The 20887-nt window shown below is 36.6% G+C and overlaps 1 protein-coding gene across 3 annotated transcripts in view; it reads right to left on the bottom strand.

Annotated features, from left to right (window-relative positions):
- Nucleotides 1-20887, bottom strand: part of GNPNAT1 (glucosamine-phosphate N-acetyltransferase 1) — a 30993-nt gene that overhangs the window by 5445 nt on the left and 4661 nt on the right. For 2 of the 3 annotated variants that reach the window (XM_044664712.1, XM_044664713.1), the window contains exons 2-5: nucleotides 20350-20433; nucleotides 2974-3141; nucleotides 1594-1656; nucleotides 899-1026 (exon numbers count right to left, since the gene is read on the bottom strand). In XM_044664712.1, the coding sequence (XP_044520647.1) occupies nucleotides 899-1026; nucleotides 1594-1656; nucleotides 2974-3127 (345 nt within the window). In that variant the 5' untranslated portion in view covers nucleotides 3128-3141; nucleotides 20350-20433. The remainder of the gene's footprint in view (nucleotides 1-898; nucleotides 1027-1593; nucleotides 1657-2973; nucleotides 3142-20349; nucleotides 20434-20887) is intronic. The other variant, XM_044664714.1, reaches the window with a different exon arrangement.

The following is a 20887-nucleotide window of genomic DNA, read 5'->3' as shown; positions in this document are numbered from 1 at the left end:
AGGGTTTCAAAAATATATATATATAGTTTCATGTATTTTTGTCTAATATTCCTGAAGGCAATATAATATTTTAGAAAAAGTATTGGAATTTAGAATCAGGACCTAGGTTCAAATTACAGCTCTACTTATGACCTGTGTGACCTTAACTTTTCTCAACCTAAGTGACCTCTTTAATTAAAGGTGCCTTGTTTAGCAGCAATTCACTTAAAAAAAAAAAAAAGCAATAATTTAGCCACAAATTTGCCTACGGAAATTCCTCCTTACTAGAACTCACACAGAAATCAGCAACCACATGCTGTCATCTTGAGTCTATCTTGTTTCCACTTCTGCCACTGACTTCAGGTGCAAGTAACATAAGCTCAGGAATTCTTCTGAAAACCATTCATCAGTTCTTTGAAATCAGTAAGGCTTTTTGGAAGAGAAAGGCTTTTAAAGGTAGCAACAAGTATAGCTCCGTACTGAGTATTCTAGATCCTTGCTTCTAAGACTTCATGCATACAACTTGATCTTTTTCTTTACCTGATTCTGAGTTAGAAAAAACTCAGTCCAATTAGTCCCTCCATGCTTGTTTTTCTTTGTATTAATTAGTATACACTAAGACTAGCATCCATTATTAAGTATGATTTCGTTGTAGTTAGGAATTAAAAATTTTTCCAGGGGAACAGATTTTTATTTTATAATGAGTCAATGAAAAAAGATACTAAAAGTATTCTAATTTCAAAGCTAAGGAAATCAAGTAGGTTAAGTGAGTTGCTTAGAATCACAGGACTAGTAACTGTCACAACTAAATTTTGAAACCAGGTTTCTCAACTTTTAAGTTTGCTGCTTTTCTATAGCTGTATCTATCCCATTTTGTCAAGGAAAGTTATTCTCACAGGTTGTAATAGGAGGAGCATACCTTTGCACATGAATGAATGAATTTATGTTCTATTATCAGAGTAGCTGTAGCAACAATCTGTCCTATAGTGACGTCTTCTACAACTGTAACATAATAATCCCCTGATTTCTTCATGTGTTCAAATGATGCTGTAAGAATAGGAAAAGACAGCATTATATATAGTAGATGAATAACTTGAGTGGATCATAGAACCACTAGTTCTGCCTACTGAGTATAGAATACTTTAACATCTAGATTCAAATTTGAATTAAAGGGGAAAAAATACTATATTATGAAAAATGACCTAGAGATTGAGAACTACTCCCTGGTCTCAAATGGAGATAACATTAAAAAAAATTTTAACACACTTATTCTGTTTTGATAAGGCAAATGATTTTATGATTTTTTTTGTGCAAGTTTTAGTGTGTAGGTCCCTAGAGAAAAAAAACATTCAGGAAATACTATATCATCTTTATATAGCATGAGAAATTTCCCAAGCTAAAGGAAGAGTTGCATCAATCCACAGAACTATATATTATCTTTGTTAGTGTTTATAACTTTGTTAAAGCCACATGTAATAAATACTTGAATAATTTTTCTGTTTGTATCTTCCCAGTTTTGCCAAATGTAGACATGAAGTGGGGTAGAACAAATCCACAGAAAGAAAACATCTCTCTTCTTTTTGGATAACAAATATAGATGGTTTATGTACTCACTCATAAATTGTTCAGGGCTGACCACTCCAGTTTCTGTCAGCTGACCAAGTACCTTAAAAAATCCTAATTCAGAAAAATAAGTTTCATATGAAATGACATTAATTTTTTTTAAAACAAAAGGGATATTCTTGGATTTTGGAAGAAAACTAAAACCTTAGGTCTATGTTTTTACATATAATCAATATTGCCCCCCCAAATAAATGCAGCTGGGTGGTTCAGTGGATTGAGAGCCAGACCTAGAGACTGGAGGTCCTAGGTTCAAGTCCGGCCTCGGACGCTTCCAGCTGTGTGACCTTGGGCAAGTCACTTGACCCCTATTGCCCACCCTTACCACTCCTGGGCCAAGGACGGTCCCTAGCCCGTATGAAAAAGGAGGAGGGTTGGGCGTGGGGCTAGCAACCCCACCCTGTAAAAACTACATCTGCTAAAGAAACTGCAACCTAAAGTAGGGGCAGCTGGGCTAGCTCAGTGGATTGAGAGCCAGGCCTAGAGACGAAAGGTCCTAGGTTCAAATCCGGGCTCAGACACTTCCCAGCTGGGTGACCCATTGCCTACTGGTTGTGGCCCTATGCTCCTAGAATGGAGTCCCAGGATAAAAAAATAAAAATAAAATAAATGCATTTAAATGTTGCATTCTCTTAATTTGAGGTATTTGTGAAATACAATCTATATTTTTAAGAAATGAAATTGCATTCATGAATGATACAATTATATTTTAGCTACCCCAGAATGTATGGGAACTGTATTCATAAACAATAGAAACTGCTTTTAGAACAAACATGCTCAAAGGACAAAATCTTGTTTTTCATTCTTATAGCCAAAGGAATAGACTTCATCAAAAAACATTCTTCAGATTTAAGATGGAAATATTTACTTTAAAGTTCACAACATCTGAGATGTCACTCTAGAATTAAATATTTCAGCTTGCTTAATTTGATATATAAAAACAATATGTATAGTCAATTTCATTTTATGTAAGATTTTTCCAGTATGGCTTAGAGAAAACTTATTACAGAAATCTTATTTACTTAGCAATTTCTTATATCATGAAGAGATATATGACTCTTTTTGAATCTTAGTAAGCTATTTCAAGAGGTGGCAGAAGAAACAAAGTTTCCTCTAGAAAGGAAATCTGGAGATTAGAGAATAAGGAAAAAAGGTGGATCTCTACAATTCCTCTTGAATTTAGTGTGTATCTAATTTTTTAAATTTAGTGCTGAACACAATATTTCAACATGCATATTTAAATGCAGATACAAAAATATATCATAAATATATTAACCATGAACAAAATATTAACATTTACATTCATGCTAATTGACAAATAAAAGAGTAAAGCAATTCAAGTCATAATTTTAAAATGTGAAATTAAATTAGTACCTCTGTTTAGATCAGCAGTACAAAGAGGCCTCAAAACCAAACCATCTCCTGGGTGTGTAGGGGAAATAGCTGGAGAAAAGGTTGCAGTATTTTGGCTCCAGTCCACATCTTTCAATAGACTTGGGTCAAACATAGGTGTTTCATCAGGGCTCATGATTGCAGTGAAGGCTGAAATTAAAATAGTTTGTACAAAGTTTCTCAGGAGAAAAAATAGATTTTTAAAGTTAATATTTCTGCTAGGTAAGAAACTTCTTAAATAATATAAAAACATAACAAAATTTAAGTTTTAAAAAGGTATGAAGGTAGTTTAAAAATTGGCCTCTCAATCCTATAACCCAGTGCATATTTATGTAGAAGTTGTAAAAATAATTTCACAATTAGTTGCACATTAGTTACAGGAAGCATTTTATCTGATTCCCACAACAATCCTGTAATATAGATGCTAAAAGATCACATTTTGCAGATAAGGAAGAGAGGTTAAGTCTTGGACTTACAACTAGTTTCTGAAGCCAAGAATAAGAATTTTGTGGTGGTGGGGTTAAACCCTTACCTTCCTTCTTGCAGTCGATACTCTGTATTGGTTCCAAGGCAGAAGAGTCATAAGGGGTAGGCAATGGGGGTTAAGTGAGCCCAGGGTCATACAGCTAGAAAGTGTCTGAGGCCAGATTTGAATCTAGGACCTCCCATCTCTAGTCCTGGCTCTCAATCCACTAAGCTACCCAGCTGCCCCCTAGAATTTAGGTTTTCTTGATTCCAAGCCCAGCACTATCCACTATACCATAATTAGCCTTTGTTATTAGTTTTGTGTGAAAGAAATGTTTGATAGGATTTTAGTTAGATGGATTATCATCTTCATGAAAAAGCCAGGAGGCCCGTGTCACTGGATTCAAAGGTATGTTCTAGGGAACAAGATGTAAAAAGACCATAAAGGGAGCTAGGTTATAAGGGCTTTAAATATCAAACCAGATTTTTCATTTTTTACTAGAGGTAGTAGAAGTCACTGAAGTTTACTGAGTGGAAAAGGTGACATGATCTTACCTTCATTTTAGGAAAAACAGTGCAGTGGCTAAATGGAGCATGGACTGGAAGTGGGGAGAGAGACAAAGCAGGCAGACCAAACAAGCTATTGCAGTAGTCTGGGCTCATAAAGTGATGGGGTTGAGGGCAGCCAGGTGGTTGGCTCAGTGGACTGAGAGCCAGGCCTAGAGATAGAGGGTCCTGGGGTTTAAATCTGGCCTCAAATGTTTTCTAGCTGTGTGACCCTGTGCAAATTACTTAACCCCAGTTGCCTAGCCCTTACCACTCTATTTCCTTGGAAAGAACACACAATACTGATTCTAAGAAGGAAGGTAAGGATTTTTAATAAAAAAAATAATAATAATAAAGAGATGGGGTCCTGGACCAGAATGGCACCAGGTTCAAGAAAGAAAGAATATTCCAGTGATGTTATAAAGGTGAATGTGACAGGCCTTGGCAACAGACAAAGAAGAGTCTAGGATGACTCCTAGGTTTACAGCCTGAGAGATGGGGAGGATGGTGCTATCCTCTACAGTAAAAGCAAAGGATTTCTGGGGGTGAGAGGAGGATTCATGGGGAATGATAATTATATTTTAAACATGCTGAATTGAGATCCCATTTGTGGCGTCTGAAAGGCAATTGGACATGCAAGATTGAAATCAGAGAAGTGGGATCAGGATAGGTAGATTTAAGAACTGTCACCATAGAGATGAAAATTAAATCTGTGGAGCTAATGATCAGATCATCAGGTGAAGTAGTATGGAAGATAGCCCATGACAGAACCATATGAGACACTGATGCTTCAAAGGAATGTTCTGGATGAGAATTCATCATAGGAGAATGAGGAGTGGTCAGATAGATAGGTAGGAAGAGAACCAGAAGAATCATGTTCCAAAAACCTAGGGAGAAGAGAATATCAAAGAAAAGAGGATGATTGATGGTATCACAGACTATAGAAAAGAGAATGAGAACTAAGAAGAGGCCATTGGAATTTGCAACTAAGAGATCGCTGCTTAACTTGAGAGTAGTTTCAATGGAATGATAAGGTCAGGCGCCAGATTCTAAGGGGTTAAGGAGAGAATAAGAGGAAAGACAGTAGCCACAAAGGGCAGAAGAGACAGAAGATGCTAGTTAATCAGGATAGAAGGCTCAAGTAAAGGTTTTTTCAAGATATAAGAAACATGAGCATGTCTATAGGAGTAAGAAATGAGCCAATAGAGAGGGAAGGATTGAAAATAAACGATAAAATGGAGATGACAGGCAGCAATCTGTTGGAAGAGACAGGATGAAATGGATTAGACCAGTTATTCTTGGTAGAAGAAAGTGGCAGAAGGCATCTAAGGATAGGAAGAAGAGAGGAAAAGAGGAAGTTCACAGTGAACCAATGTAAGAGTTTGAGCAAGGCTACATTTTAGAACTGACAGATGGAACACTGAGGAGGGAAAAGGATGTCAGTTGAGCTGAGTGCAAGGACTTTTGGGAAGAGACCAATGGATTGCTCTCAAGCTTGGGGCACAGCTGAGGAGGGAGGTGGATTTTGAGGCTGCAGCACCTTCAAAGCTAATCTGAAGAGTCTTCCTGGGACTTCAGTGAAGACTAACCCTGCCATTTGATCTCCATCAATTCCTTAAACTAGTGGAGAATACCGAACAACCATTTCTTCACTTTTGGCCAAGGGGGTCCTGACTTCTGGGGGAAGCTGGCCCCTGGGGCTCACAAATCTTGCCTTGAATTTTGCTTTACTACATTCCCTCATTAGTTAGCTATAATTATAGGTTCAAGAAAAATACTTGGGGATTGGATCAGAGAAACAGATTTGGGGAATACAGAAAATATCTGTTACTACCTTACCCAGTGAGGGACTGACGCCCTCTTCCCTCATCCCTTAATTAATCCGTTTCTGAATAAACCCTGTCGTTCAGTCAGATCCATGTACTTGTTGGGAGGGAGAACATATGGGTAGTAAGGGGAAAGAAAGCAGTCATCCATTTTGAAACTGGACCCAGCTGGGGACTGGGGAGGCTTCTGTGGGTACTGCCTGGCATGAACAACTTGTTGGAGGTCCCACTATAAAGATCCCTTTCCTCTACCTAGCCCCAGCATGACTATCAAGGGGAACCCCATTTTGTCTCCCTAGTAAGGAAGAGAGGTTGTGGAGAAGTATTGGCCCTTATTCACTATTCAGGGGATTACCATACCACACTCCATCATCACTCATTCACCCTTCTTCTTACATCAATATAATGATGAAATTGAATCTACCCTACCCATTCTTGGATCTAATCATCAAAGATGTAAACACCACCATTTAATCCACAAATGGGGATGTCTGAAACCCATGTGTGCAAGAGTGGGTTGACTGACAGAATTGACTGACTGCCCCCTGGGCAGTCCTAAGTATCTGTTGTGATTGGACACGTAAACTAGGAGGAAGGCACAGGAAGTGACCCAAAAAAAGCATCTTTAAAAGGGAGTGAAAACTTCCTGTAGGGCTCTTCTTGTTCATGTCTTGGACCTGAAGGAACTTTGGCTGGCTGGCTGGCCTTAGACATTGGTGAGACTGGTGAGTGTAAAGGCTAAATCTTCCTGGATTTCTCTGAAGGAACTCTCCTTTCAAGAGAGGGTTTGAGACTGAAGCTTTTGCTTCATTCATCCCTGGCCCTTAGCTCAGCCTTCTCTTGAGGACTAGTTAAACCTGCCTGGGTTGAACCAGGGGCCAGAGCAAATTACTCAGTCTGTTAGATTACTTATCTTACCCTATCCTCTCTCTGATTTTCTTACTCTCTCTCCTTCTCATTTGTAAAATAAATTACCATAAAAGTCATTTTGACTTGAGGATTTTTTTATTGGGAATTGATATTTATTCAATTCCCTGACAACCATACCTTTTTAATATTCACCCAACCAAAACCCCTTTTTGCCCCTCACAACAAGGAGAAAATATTACAAGTAGCTACAAAGAGGCAATTTAGATATCAAAGAGCCCCAGTAAGGATTACACAGGATCTGGCAACCTCCACACTAACAGACTGCAAGGCTTGTAATATGATATTCAGAAGGGCAAGAGGATTGGGTCTACAACCAAGAATCACTTACCCATCAAAACTGAATATATACTTTTAGGGGAAAGTATTGGCATTTAACAAAACAGAAGATGTCCAAGCATTCCTAAAGAAAAGTCCAGAACTAAATAAAAAATTTGATGTCCAAATACAAAATTCAAGAGAACCATAAAAAGATAGAATGAAAAAAATAAGGGCTTCAGTAAGGTAAAACTGATTATATTCCTATATAGAAAAATGATATCTGTAACTCAAAAATTATTTTCACATATAGATATATAGATATAAGAATTATTCATAGACAGAGGTTATGGTACTAAGTTGTTTAAGATGGTATATTAAAAAAAGGGTGGGGGAGAGAATGATATTAAAAGAAACTTGAAGGAAGAAGAAAAATAGGAAAAATTATACTACATAAAGAGGCACATGGGGGGGTGGAAAATACTATTATAAGAAAAGGAAAAAGAGTATTAATATATAATCAAACCTTGCCCTCAGTAGATTCAGTTCTGAGAGATGAAATAAGTAACTGAAATAAGTGGCTTGGACAATAAGGGAATAGATAGAGGAGTATAAGGGAAAACAGTACAGCTGGGTTAAAAGTAGCCCACAGCTAACTTAGAAGTAACAAACTTTCAAATGTAGCTGGGAAATCAACAAGTAACAGAAACCAAAACACAGCATGGACAGTTAAAATTATCAATGGGTTCTTGAAGACTGGGAAGGAGAAGTCAAGGAAGTTATAAAAAGGGGTTTTAATAGTTATCAAGGACAAGGAAGGAGGTGAGAGGATAAAGCAGCCAGCATAGGCAGGGCTGTCAAGGCAGGGAAAGGTAGAAATCTCATGGAGCACTTCTCAGGATGATATCACGATGAATCAGGTCTCAGGAAACCTTCAGGAAATTGGCAAATTAATACAAATAAAGGCTAGGGAGTATAGGGTTTACTGTGTTGTCCACCAGCCCAGAAAAGCACCTAACTCAACCTAGTATCTTGATTGAATATCTCTCAGTGAATTCAAAGTTAACTCCAATGTCCAAGACTCCCAAAATAAGTCCACAGGCTAGCTGAGCCAAAACCTCCAGCTCCACTTCTCACTCCTCCAGGGCAAAAACTGTCAACTCTTAACCAGTCTCTGTGTACAAGCACCTGCCAACCCTTCCAAGCTTGGAATGTCCAGCTTCTGCCAGATTTTGCTGGGTCTGCTCTTATACTGCCTATAATAAGTCCTATCTATAAATTTCCTATAATAGAAGAACAGACAGATCTATTGGGCTATCGAATTCTATCTTACCCTACAAAGAAAGTGAGAGGGAATAATGCAGAGGAAGAGTGGGGTGAGGAGTATTAAAGGGAGGGGATATTAATAGTCCTTAAAGAAAAATAAGAGGGGAATAAGAAGAGAGGGAGTGAGAAGGAAAGTAAAATAAGATTGGGGAAAAGAGGGACTGTTTAAAAGCAAAACATTAGTATAGAAGGAAATAGTGAAAGAAGAAAGGGCCTGAGTTGTGCCCCCAAAAAACAATAAGGAAAAAGACTTGTACAAAAATATTTATAGTTGCTCTCTTTGTAGCGGCAAAAAATTGGAAAATGAGGGGGGTGTCCATCAATTGAGGAATGGCTGAACAAATTGTGGTATCTGATGGTGATGGAATACTACTGTGCTGAAAAGAATATTGAACTGGAGGAATTTCATGTGAACTCGAAAGACTTCCAGGATTTGATGTAGTGAAAGGAGCAGAACCAGGAGAATATTGTACACAGAGATTGATACATTATGGCACAATCGAATATAATGGACTTCTCTACTAGCAGCAACACAATGATCCAGTACAATTCTCAGGAACTTATAAAAAAGAACACTATCCACATCCAGAGAAATAACTGTGAGAGCAGAAACTCAGAAGAACAACATATGCTCAATCGCATGGTTTGATAGGGATAAGATCAAGGTTTTAATGTTAAAAGATCACTCTACTACAAATATGAATAACATGGAAATAGGTTTTGAACAATGATACATGTATAAGCCAGTGGAACTGCATGTCAGCTCCAGGAGAGGGGAGAATGATGAATCATGTAACCATAGGAAAATATTCTAAATTTAAAAAGAAAGGAGGAAATCAAAATGATGGGGAATACACAGGTGGTAATCTTAACTCTGAAGGTGAATGAGATGAACTGAAAACCGAAAATCCTACCATATGGTGTCTACAAGAAACACACATGAGGCAGGTAGACATAGACAGGGTAAAGGTAAGAGGCTGAAGCAAAATTTATTGGGCATCAACTGAGAAAAAGAAGGCATGAGCCCCAATCATTATATCTGACAAAGCCAAAATACAAATAGATCTGATTAAAAGAGATGAGGAAGGTAATTACATCCTGATAAAAGGCAGTATAGACAATGAAAAAATATCAGTACTTTACATGTATGCACCAAATGGTATAGCATCCACATTTTTAAAGGAGAAATTATTATAGCTTAAGGAAGAAATAGATAGCAAAAGTATACTAGTGGGACACCTCATCATTCCTCTATCAGATATAGATAAATAAAACCAAAAAATAAGAAAGAAGAGATGTGAATGAAATCTTAGAAAAATCAGAGTTAATAGATATAGAGATAAAAAGGAATACACCTTTTTTTCAGCAGCACATGGTACATTCACTAAGACTGAACATGTACTAGGGCTGGGGTCAGCAACGTATGGCTCTGCAGGAGCCATAAAGTCAATTTTTTTTTCAGGCGATGTTACAGGAGCACGCACTGTGAGCACTGTACGGCTCTCACGAAATTACATTTTTAAAAATGTGGCATTTATGGCTCTCACAGCCAAAAAGGTTGCCGACCCCTGTACTAGGGCATAAAAACATTGAAAACAAATGCAAAAAAGCAGAAAGAAGAGAACTAAATTAACATTCTCATGAATGAAAAGAGCGACCTCACCTCCAATGAATAGAAATTAAGGTAATTATTAAGAACTATTTTGCCCAATTATGTGGCAATAAATATGGCAATCTAGGTGAAATGGATGAATATTTACAAAAATACAAATTGCCCAGATTAACATAAGAGGAAATAGAATCCTTAAATAAACCCATATCAGAAAAAGAAATTAAATAAGCCATCAAAGAAATCCATAAGAAAAAATCACGAGGGCAGATGGATTTACAAGTGAATTCTAACAACTATTTAAAGATCAGTTAATCCCAAATTCTACAAACTATTTGATGAAATTGGCAAAGAAAGAGTCTTACCAAATTTTTTTATACAAATATGGTACTGATTCCCAAGTCAACAAGACCAAAAAAAAAAAGGAAAACTATAGACCAATATCCTTAATGAACATAGATGCAAAAATATTAAATAAAATACTAACTAAAAGGCTACAACAAGTTATCACAAGGATTATTCACTATGACCAGGTGGGATTTATACCAGGAATGCAAGGATGGTTTAATATTAGGAAAACCATTGTGAAGATAGGATTAACTCTCTCCTTGCCTATTTTTAAATTAATCAACAAAAACTGAAAACACCCTTACTTAACACTAAGTAGGGGAGGTCCACAAGCCACTTACTAAAGTGGGTAACAACTCCAAAAGCAACTGACAACTCCCTGGGCTGTGCTAAGCAAATTTAAAGACTGTAACTGGCTCCCATAAAGTGGAGGAAGGGATGGGAAGTGACTTGGAAAAAGGACTATAAAAGTCCTGAACTTCCTGTCCAAGGAGGTCTTTGGCCTGAATTTTGGGCTTGGAGCTACGACTGGGGAGCTTCAACCTGATTCTCTAGCTCCTAGACTGCTTCTAGTACTGGATCTTCTCCTTTGGATCGTCAACCTGAGTGAATGAAAAGCTGACCCTTCTTTTCTGACTTCTGGAGAGATTAGTTCCAGAGAGGCCTCCCCTTCTTGGAGGAGGCCATGTGGGCTGAATCCTTGTTTAATTCACCACCAAGTTCTCTGGCTGAAGGGTTAATGAGTCCTGCCTGGGTTGAACCAGGGACTGGAGCAATATTTAGGGTGATAGGCTATACTTCTCTACCCTCTTTTACATTTCTCTACTTTCACTCTTTCCACCTTTGTAAATAAAGCTACTGAAAGTCAATTTGACTTGAGCTACAATATTTTTAAATTGGTGACCACAGTATTATCTTAGAATTCTCATATATTTAGTCAAACTCTGAAATTTAAATCCTTACACCATCCACATAATTGACCATAAACAACCAAACTAATAGAAATCACATGATTACCTCAACAGATGCAGAAAAAAAGCCTTTGACAAAATACAACACCCATTCCTATCGAAAAAGGCAGAAAGTATAGAAATAGAAGCGCCTTTCCTCAAAAAAATAAACAGTATATATTTAAAACCATCAGCAAGTATCTGTAATGAGGATAAGTTAGATGCCTTCCAATAAGATCAGGAGGAATGCCAATGAAGCAGAGATGCCCATTATCACCACTACTATTAAATATTGTACTAGAAATGCTAGCAGTAGCAATTAGAGAAGAAAAAGAAATTGAAGGAATTAAAGTAGGCAATGAGAAAACTATCACTCTTTGTAGATGACATGATGGTATACCTAGAGAATCCAAGAAAATCAACTAAAAAACTAGTAGAAACAATAACTTTAACAAAGGTGCAGAGTACAAAATAAACTCACATAAATCATCAGCATTCCTATATGTTTCTGACAAAACCCAGCAGCAAGAGTTAGAAAGAGAAACTACATTTAAAATTACTCTAGACAAGATAAAATACCTGGGAATCTACTTGCCAAAACAAATTCAGGAATTTTATGAACATAACTATAAAACACTCTTCACACAAATAAAACTAGATCTAAACATCAATTGCTCATGGTAGGATGAGCTAATATAATAAAAATAACAATCCTACTGAAATTAATTTACTAATTCAGCGCTTTACCTATCAAACTACCAAAACACTTTTTCATATAATTAGAAAAAATTCTTACAAAGTTCCTCTGGAAGAACAAAAGATCAAGAACATCAAGGGAAATAATGAAAAAGAATGTGAAGGATGGAGGCCTAGCTTTACCAGACCTCAAACAATACTATAAAGCAGTGATCATCAAAACTACATGGTACTGACTTAGAAATAGAAGGGTGGATCAATGGAATAGACTTGAGGGTAAATGACAGTAGCAAGATAGTGTTTGATAACCCCAAAGATCCCAGCTTTTGAGAGAAGAACCTGAATCTGACAAAATCTGTTGGGAGAATTGGGAAACATTTTGGGAGAAATTGGGCTAGGATTAACATCTTACACCCTATTCTAAGATTAACTCAGAATGGGTAAATGATTTAAATATAAAGAGGGAAATCAAACAAATTAGATGAACACAGAATATCTGTCAGATCTATGGGAAAGGAAGGAATTTAAGACTAAACAGGAGATAGAGAACACTACAAAAGGTAAAATAAATAATTTTGATATTAAATTAAAAGGTTTCTGTACAAATAAAACCAATGCAAACAAAATTAGAAGGAAAGCAAAGAATTGGGAAAAAAAACTTTTATAACAAAAACCTCCAACAAAGGTCTAATCTCTCAAATTTATAAGGAGCTAAGTAAATCGTATAAAAAAATCAAGCCATTCCCCAATTGACAAATGGTCAAGGGACATTAATAGGCAGTTTTCAGATAAAGAAATCAGAACTATCAACAAGCACATAAAAAGTGTTCTAAATCTCTCATAATTAGAGGAATACAAATGAAAACAACACTGAGGTACTACCTTACACCTAGCAAATTGGCCAATATGAAAGTAAAGGAAAATAATAAATGTTAAGAGGGGATGTGGCAAAATAGAGACACTAATGTACTGCAGGTAGAGTTGTGGATTAATACAGTCATTCTGGAAGGCAATTTGAAATTATACGCAAAGGACTTTAAAAGAATGCATAGGGGGCAGCTGGGTAGCTCAGTGGAGTGAGAGTCAGGCCTAGAGACAGGAGGTCCTAGGTTCAAACCCGGCCTCAGCCACTTCCCAGCTGTGTGACCCTGGGCAAGTCACTTGACCCCCATTGCCCACCCTTACCAATCTTCCACCTATGAGACAATACACCGAAGTACAATGGTTTAAAAAAAAAAAAAAAAAAAAAAGAATGCATACCCTTTGATCCAGCAATACTGCTGCTGGGTTTGCACCCCAAAGAGAAAATAAGGAAAAATACTTGTACAAAGATATTCATAGCAACACTTTTTGTGGTGGCAAAAAAATTGGAAAATAAGTAGGTGTCCTTTGATTAGGGAATGGCTGAACAAATTGTGGTATATGGTGGTGATGGAATACTATTGTGCTGTAAGGATCGATTATCTGGAGGCTTTCTATATGAACTGGGAGAACCTCAATGAAAAGTAAAACGGGCAAAACCAGAAGAACATTGTACCCAGAAAGTAAAACACTGGGAAAATCCAATGTAATGGACTTTGTTACTAGTAGCAATGCATCAAGCCAGGACATTCCTGAAGGACTTATGTAAAAGAATGCTATCCACATTTAGAGAAAGAATTATGGAAGTAGAAATGCAAAAGCAAAATATATGACATTTGGGGTCTAGGTTTTAAAAAAAATTGCTCTACAGCAAAAATGAATAATGTGGAAATAGATATCAAGTGACGACATTTGTACAACCCAGTGGAACTGCTTGTTGGCTCTGGGAGTGGGGAGGGAAGAACAGAGGAAAAGAAATGAATCATGTAAACATGGAAAAATATTCTAAAAATTAAATAAAATTTAAAAAATAATAAAATAAAATGTACTGTGCAGAAAAGAAGTGGGTTTGAATCTAAATTCAGCCAAACTCATTTCCAGTTTTCCCAGCAGATTTTATTACATAGTGAGTTCTTTCTTAAATAACTTACGTTTTTTGCTTAATCAAACACAGAGTATGTTGAGTTTCTGATTCCCCTCATCCAGTTTTTTCCAATGACATACCATTCTATTTTTTAATCTTTGCCAGACAATTTTGATGATAGCTTCTTTGTGATACAGAGTGAGGTCTGGAATTCTTATTCCTTCTTCATCCCTAGCTTTTCTTTTGACATTCTACATCTTTTGCTTTTCTAAATTAATTTTATTATCAAGTTCTATAAAGTATCCTCTTAGTCATTTGATTGGTATGGTATTGAAAGTGTAACTTTCTTGCATTGGCCTTTTCATTATATTAGCATGGTCCAACTATGAGCACTGAACATCCCTCCAACTAAGTTGTTCTTTAACGAACACTGAAACCAAAACCATACAAATCTTTTTGTGTACTTTGATAGATTGATCTCCAATACTTTAGGAAATTTTGTAGATATTTGAAATAAGATTTCCCTTTCTATTATTGCTTGTTGGAGTCTATTATTGTATAGAAATGCAGTTGATTTTCTGAGAATTTATTTTGTCACCTGCAACTTTGGTGAAGTGATTAAGGATCTCAAATAATATATGTGCTGATTCCTTAGGATTTTCCAAATATACCATCATATGACCAGTAAATAGAAATGCTTTCATTTCTTTACTTACCTTTATACCTTCATTTCTTTTTCATCTTGCTACTATTGCTAGCATTTCAAGAACTATTTCAAATGATAGTGGGATGAATGAGCATCCTTACTCGGTTCCTGTATTAACTGGAAAAGATTCTATTGTATCTCCCTTCCATAAGATGCTTTTGGTTTTATATAGACTCTTTTTAAAATAAAAATTTTTTAAGGTCCCTCTAGAAGGTGGAGTCAGGATGGAGACTTAGAAACAGCAAAAACTGATTCCTCTGTGAATACCCTTCCACACCAATCAAAAAACAAAGTGCTTCAAGGGGGACAGAAAATCAAATCCAACAACAAGACAGAGCTGCAGGACTCAAGTCAACTTAAAAGGTATGCAGAGAAGGCTGAATTCTTGGATAAAGGAAAAGAAAGAAAGAAGGTCCCAATGCCCCTTCCCCTACCTACTGTGCTAAGACTCCGGCAGGCAGTGGGATCTCAGGGCAAGGTCTCCAACTGGGACAGAGTACCTTGCTACCACAACTACAGGAAGCTCAGGGCTCTGACCACAGCTGCTGGAGAGGAGTAGAGGAGAGGGCAGGCTGGTCACAGGCTTCAGTTACCACACTTCCATCTTAGGCTTCTGCTACTGGAAGATTTGGCCTCAGGGCACATTCAGCTCTGCAGATCAGCTCAACTGGCCTAATCCAGTATATCAGCATAGCAGAAAATAAACCTCCAGAGGGCAGAAAAAGCATAAACTCACAGAGAAAGCAAACAACTAGAGAAGCAACTATACAAGGAACAAATAACTGGAAAAAGAACTTAAAAAGCAAAATAAGTCATCTGGAAACAGAGGCACATTAAGTAAAAAAAGAAAATAGTGCCTTGAAAGCCAGATTTGACCAGCTCAAAAATAATGTAAAAAATTAAAAGACAAAGAGAATGAGTTACAAAGAAAAATAGTTCAAAAGGAAAAAGAGGATCAAAAAGTCATGGACAAAATCCAGTCTTTAAAAATTAGAATTGAACAACTAAAAGCTAATGACTTCACAAGGTATCAAGATTTTATAAAACAAAATCAAAAGAATGAAAAAATAGATGAAAATCTGAAACATCTTATAAAAAAAGACAAACCCGGAAAATGGATCCAGAAGAGACAATTTAAGAGTTACTGGACTACCTAAAGGCCCATGACCAGAAAAAAAGCCTTGACATCATACTACAGGAAATTATCCACGCGAACTGCCCTGATATTCTTGAACAAGAGGGTAAAATAGAGATTGAGAGAATCCACAGATCACCTCCTACATTAAATCCCCAAATGACAACTCCCAGAAATATTATAGCCAAGTTCAAGAGCTCCCAGACCTAGGAGAAAATACTACAGGCAGCTAGAAAGAAACAAGTCATATATTAAGGAGACCCAGTCAGGATCACACAGGAGCTAGTAGCCTCCACATTGAAGGATCAGAAGGCTTGGAATATAATATTCCAGAAGGCAAGGGGAGTGGATCTAAAATCAAGAATCAACTACCCAGCAAAACTGACTATACTCCTTCATAGGAAAGAATGGTCATTTAATAAATTAGAAGACTTCCAAGCATTCCTGAAGAAAAAAATCAGACCTGAACAGAAAATCTGAGGCCCCAAATCCAATAGAAGCATGAAAAGACAAACAAAAATGAGGAAAAATTTAAGGCCTTCAAAATGAAATGATGATTAAAAGTGTAACTCTAAAAAATTGTTATCGTCACAGTAGTTAAAATGAGACAAAATATATGACATAAAAAAGCGCCTGGGGGGTGGGGGGTGGGCACACCAATACAATGGAATGAAGGAAGAGGTGATAGATAATATTTAAACCATACTCTCATTGGAATTGGCTCAGAGAGAGAACAGTCAGACTCATTGGGGTATAGAATTGCATCATACTCTACAGAAATGTAGAAGGGGAATAAGAAACAGAGTGGTGGGGAGGGGAGAAATACAAGGGAGGGAGAAGCTGCAGTGGGGCGACCAAAAAGTCCTATAGTAAGAGGGAAGTAAGAAGAGGGGGGGAGGATAAGGGGAGCAATATAATGGGAAAGGAAAGGGGAAAAGACTGACTAAAAGGAAAACACTGGAAGGAAGGAAAAGAATAGAAGGAATAAGGTTAGGATTAAAGAAGGAAGTTAAAATTGGAGGGGAATACACAGATGGTAATCATAACTGTCATCCATAAAATGCAAGAGGTTAGCAGAATGGATTAAATACCAGAATCTTAATACTGTATTAGCTCAAATATAATACCCTGAATATAGTGTGATCCCAAGTATTTTGAAGGGTAACTCAGGAAGAGGAAATACCCATTTTATTTTCTCCTTTTAAATTACAATTTTCTCTTAACTCTTAAATAATGCAGGTACTTTATATTTGAAGTTTTTTCAAGGTCCTGAAAACAAGTTAAAGAAGTTTTAATGCCAACATTTTTATTAAATATGTATTACTTTTATAGATACTTGTGAGAAACTACCTTCCGATATTTAATCATGTTTTCCTTCCCCTTCTATTTCCTCATTTCCTGAAGTGGAAACAAATCATTTCAGTTATTGCCATCACCCTCTTCTTCCCATAAAACACCATCTTCACTACCATCCATACTATTTGATATACAACATTTTTTAAATCCAAGCACAATGGAGATTTTGTCCCAAGCAGTTTTGATCCAGGTCCCCAATACAGTGACCAATGGTTTCTTTATTTTTCCCGATGGAGTAAATTCATAGTTTCCAGCCAACATCCACTCATTATATTCTTTCCTCAAATGATCTTTAAATGGCTTATCAATGACTACATTTAACACTTTTAATTGCAAAATTATTCCTCCCAAAATAACAACTACATAGGTCCATGCACATTGCAGCCATTCAGTCAGGTGACCCTTGAACATTCCTCTCTGACACAGTAACAAACCCAGATGCCTACCCTAGACCACATTTAACCAATCTAACACAAGTTCTTCATTCATCCATCCCTTTTCCTGCACATGAAAGAAAACTCCTGATGGTAACTTTTCCTTAGGTAATGTAGTTTTCTTCCTTGTCTCTTAATAAAATCTATTTTTACTTTAGCTTTGTCTGAGATCATTATTTCTACTCCTGTCAGTTTTCTCCTGTCAGCTGTGACTGCAAGCATCACAATCATTCAAGTTTCCTCATTTCCAGTAGTTTGAATCAACACTGATTTGGCACCGTTAGTATTAACAATGACATTTATGGAATATCAAAACAAACAGGTGTTTGTTCAGCATTTCACATCTGCCCCAGGAGACAGGCATGCTTTTTATGTATGCTGAGGTACACAATACACAACTTATCATTTCAAAGCTGAATGCTTAAATATAGTGTGAATTTGACTTTCAAAGGAACACATTCAAATGTCGCACTATATTCAGGCTAATACAGTATAGGTTGTCTAGAGGAAACATACATGAGGCATACACAGGGAAAAGGTAAAAGACTGGAGCAGAATCTATTGAGCTGCAACTAAGACAAAGAAGGCAGGAGTAGAAATCATGATCTCAAACGAAGCTAACCTATATTTTGTAGGTTTTTTTTTTTTTTTAAGCATAAATGAGTGGTATAGCTTATCAAAGACTTTTTCTAGTATTGGGGGTCAAGTGACTTGCCCAGAGGCCAGATTTGAACCTAGGACCTCCCATCTCTAGGCCTGGCTCTCAATCTACTGAGCCACCCAGCTGCCCCCGTTTCATATAGTTCTTGACAGCTAGGATTTCTTCCTTCGAAAACTATCCATTTAAGTCCCAAATCCAAAATGGTGATGCCTCAGGAGGAAAGGCCTGCCCAAGGAAGTATGAATTGGCTCAGGTAGATCCAGAGCAATTCAGTAATGGGGAAAGGAAAGGAGGAGTGGAGAAAAGGGACAAAAATGAAGGAGAAAAAGAAGAGCCAGACTATTTAATATACACACTAGTTCACTCTTGGTAGGGCTGTGAATTGGCCCAGTCATTCTGCAAAGCAATTTGTTACTATGTCCAAAGTAGTAAAATGTAGTACATACTCTGACCCAGGCACACTTCTACATATATTCCCAAAATAAATGAGACAGGAAAAGTAACTAAATGTTCAAACATATTTATAGTTATTTTCCTAGCATCCTAAAACTGTAACTCAACAGGTATCCTATTGGAAAAGAGCTAGACAGATTGTGATATATGAATATAATGAAATAATAACTATCATAAGAAATGATGAAATAGAGGGCAGCTGAGTAGCTCAGTGGATTGAGAGTAAGGCCTAGAGACAGGAGGTCCTAGGTTCAAATCTGGCCTCAAGACACTTCTTAGCTGTGTGACCCTGGGCAAGTCACTTGACCCCCATTGCCTCCCCTTACCACTCTTCTGCCTTGTAGCCAATACACAGTATTGACCCCAAGAAGGAAGGTATGAGTTTAAAAAAAAAAAAGAAATGATGAAATATAAAATTTCAAAGGCAACTGGGAAGACTACTTTCAATTGATGCACAGTGAAGTAAAGAGAACTAGAACAATTTTTACATTCTAGAGAAATTAACTTTGAAAGCCTTAAGAATTCTGATCAATACAATGGTAAATGAATAAATTAAAATTTAAGCAAAATTTTTAAATTAAAAAATGTTTCTAAAACACAATGATAAATGAGTCCAAAAGAATAAAGAGGAAACATGCCACTCACCTCCCAATGGAGAAACAGAACTTAAAATGCAGAAAGATATACATTTTTCAGACATACACAAGTGTGGGAGTGTGTTTTGTCAGACTACACTGATATGTAGGAAGGGCTTTATTTTTCAGGGTTTAGAAAATTTTTGTTTGGTTGGTGGACGTGATTTTCATTCAATTCAATATAATTTGCTGGTGCTTTGAATTAAACTCAGGCATTGAACCACATGGCTCAAGAGGAATGGTGAATATACACTACATCACTTTGCTACCAAAATAAAACATTTTAATGTAAAGTCTTGTTTGGGGAGCACTACTATTTCTATTACCCTTTATCAGAAATGAATCAAGAATATTTATTTTTTTAAATGCATTAAGTACACAAGATTTAAAGTTAGACAGGATTTGTAGTTTTAAATCTGCTAAGGTACTTATTTCTGAGTAACAATATAAAAAGGAAAAAAAACTGCTTCATATTTTTTTTACCATTTCTCTGTAGGGGAATGGTTCTAAAGTCTCATAAATTTGAAATAGTTCCTTATATCTTGGATAGTTACCAAAAATGTGACTACAAAGAATTTTTTCCCTAGTTACCGATTTCTCTTCTAATTTTAACTGCATTAGATATCTATATCAAAACTCTAAATCTTTATATAATCAAAATTGTCTATTGTATCTCCTGTGCCCCTCTAAAGACATTTCTTTCTTACTCCTCTAATTTGCTCAAGATGGGCTTTTACGTATGCCAGGTATCCATTTAGTTTATCTTGTTATATATTATGGATCTATAGCTTTTAATCAAATAGTGAGTCTAATCTTTAGGAAATAGAGTCTTTGGCTTTACAAAACATTAAACAGGCAGGAAAAAAATCCAAGCAATCAAAAATTGTTCCAAATTACTAACAAGAAGAAAAATACAAATTAAGGCAACTCTGATGTTGAACTTCACATCTACCAAATTGGCAAGGTTGACAAAAATGAAAAATAACAAATGTTGAAGGATCTGCAGCAAAACAGGAAAAACATTTTTAAAAAATGGTTTTTTAATGTATTTTTCAAACCTTTTCAGTTGTACTCTACATTACCTGACTCTCTGCTTCATAAGGTACTGTAATTGTACTTCTCTTATTCAGCAATTATTTATTCAAAAAAAAACCACAGGCAATTACCTAGAAAAGAAGAAAATGGTCCTCTGAGAAATCTTAGAGGCTGAAAAGTGAAAAAGAACCATAAGACCTACATTAGAATCCTGATTCCACAGTGCATATCATTTATCCTGTCCAAGTTTCAGTTTTTCCAGCTGCACTATCTCACAGGGTTAGGATGAGAATAGAGACTAAAACTATGATTTATGAACCTCCTAACTGAAGAAACTTCCCCTACTAATGCAGGTTGTCACTTTCTCTTCAATTTATAGTCTTAGAAAGCTGCCTAGTGCATCAATGACTTGCTTAGTCACTACATAGCCAGTTATTTTTTCTTCCTTCCTTCCTTCCTTCCTTCCTTCCTTCCTTCCTTCCTTCCTTCCTTCCTTCCTTCCTTCCTTCCTTCCTTCCTCTTTCTTCCCTCCCCTCCCTTTTCTTTTCTTTTCTTTTCTTTTCTTTTCTTTTCTTCTTCCTTCCT

The sequence above is a fragment of the Gracilinanus agilis genome, chromosome 2 (assembly GCF_016433145.1).
Source record: "Gracilinanus agilis isolate LMUSP501 chromosome 2, AgileGrace, whole genome shotgun sequence".
Lineage (NCBI taxonomy): Eukaryota > Metazoa > Chordata > Mammalia > Didelphimorphia > Didelphidae > Gracilinanus > Gracilinanus agilis.
This window is presented reverse-complemented; position numbering and strand designations above follow the sequence as displayed.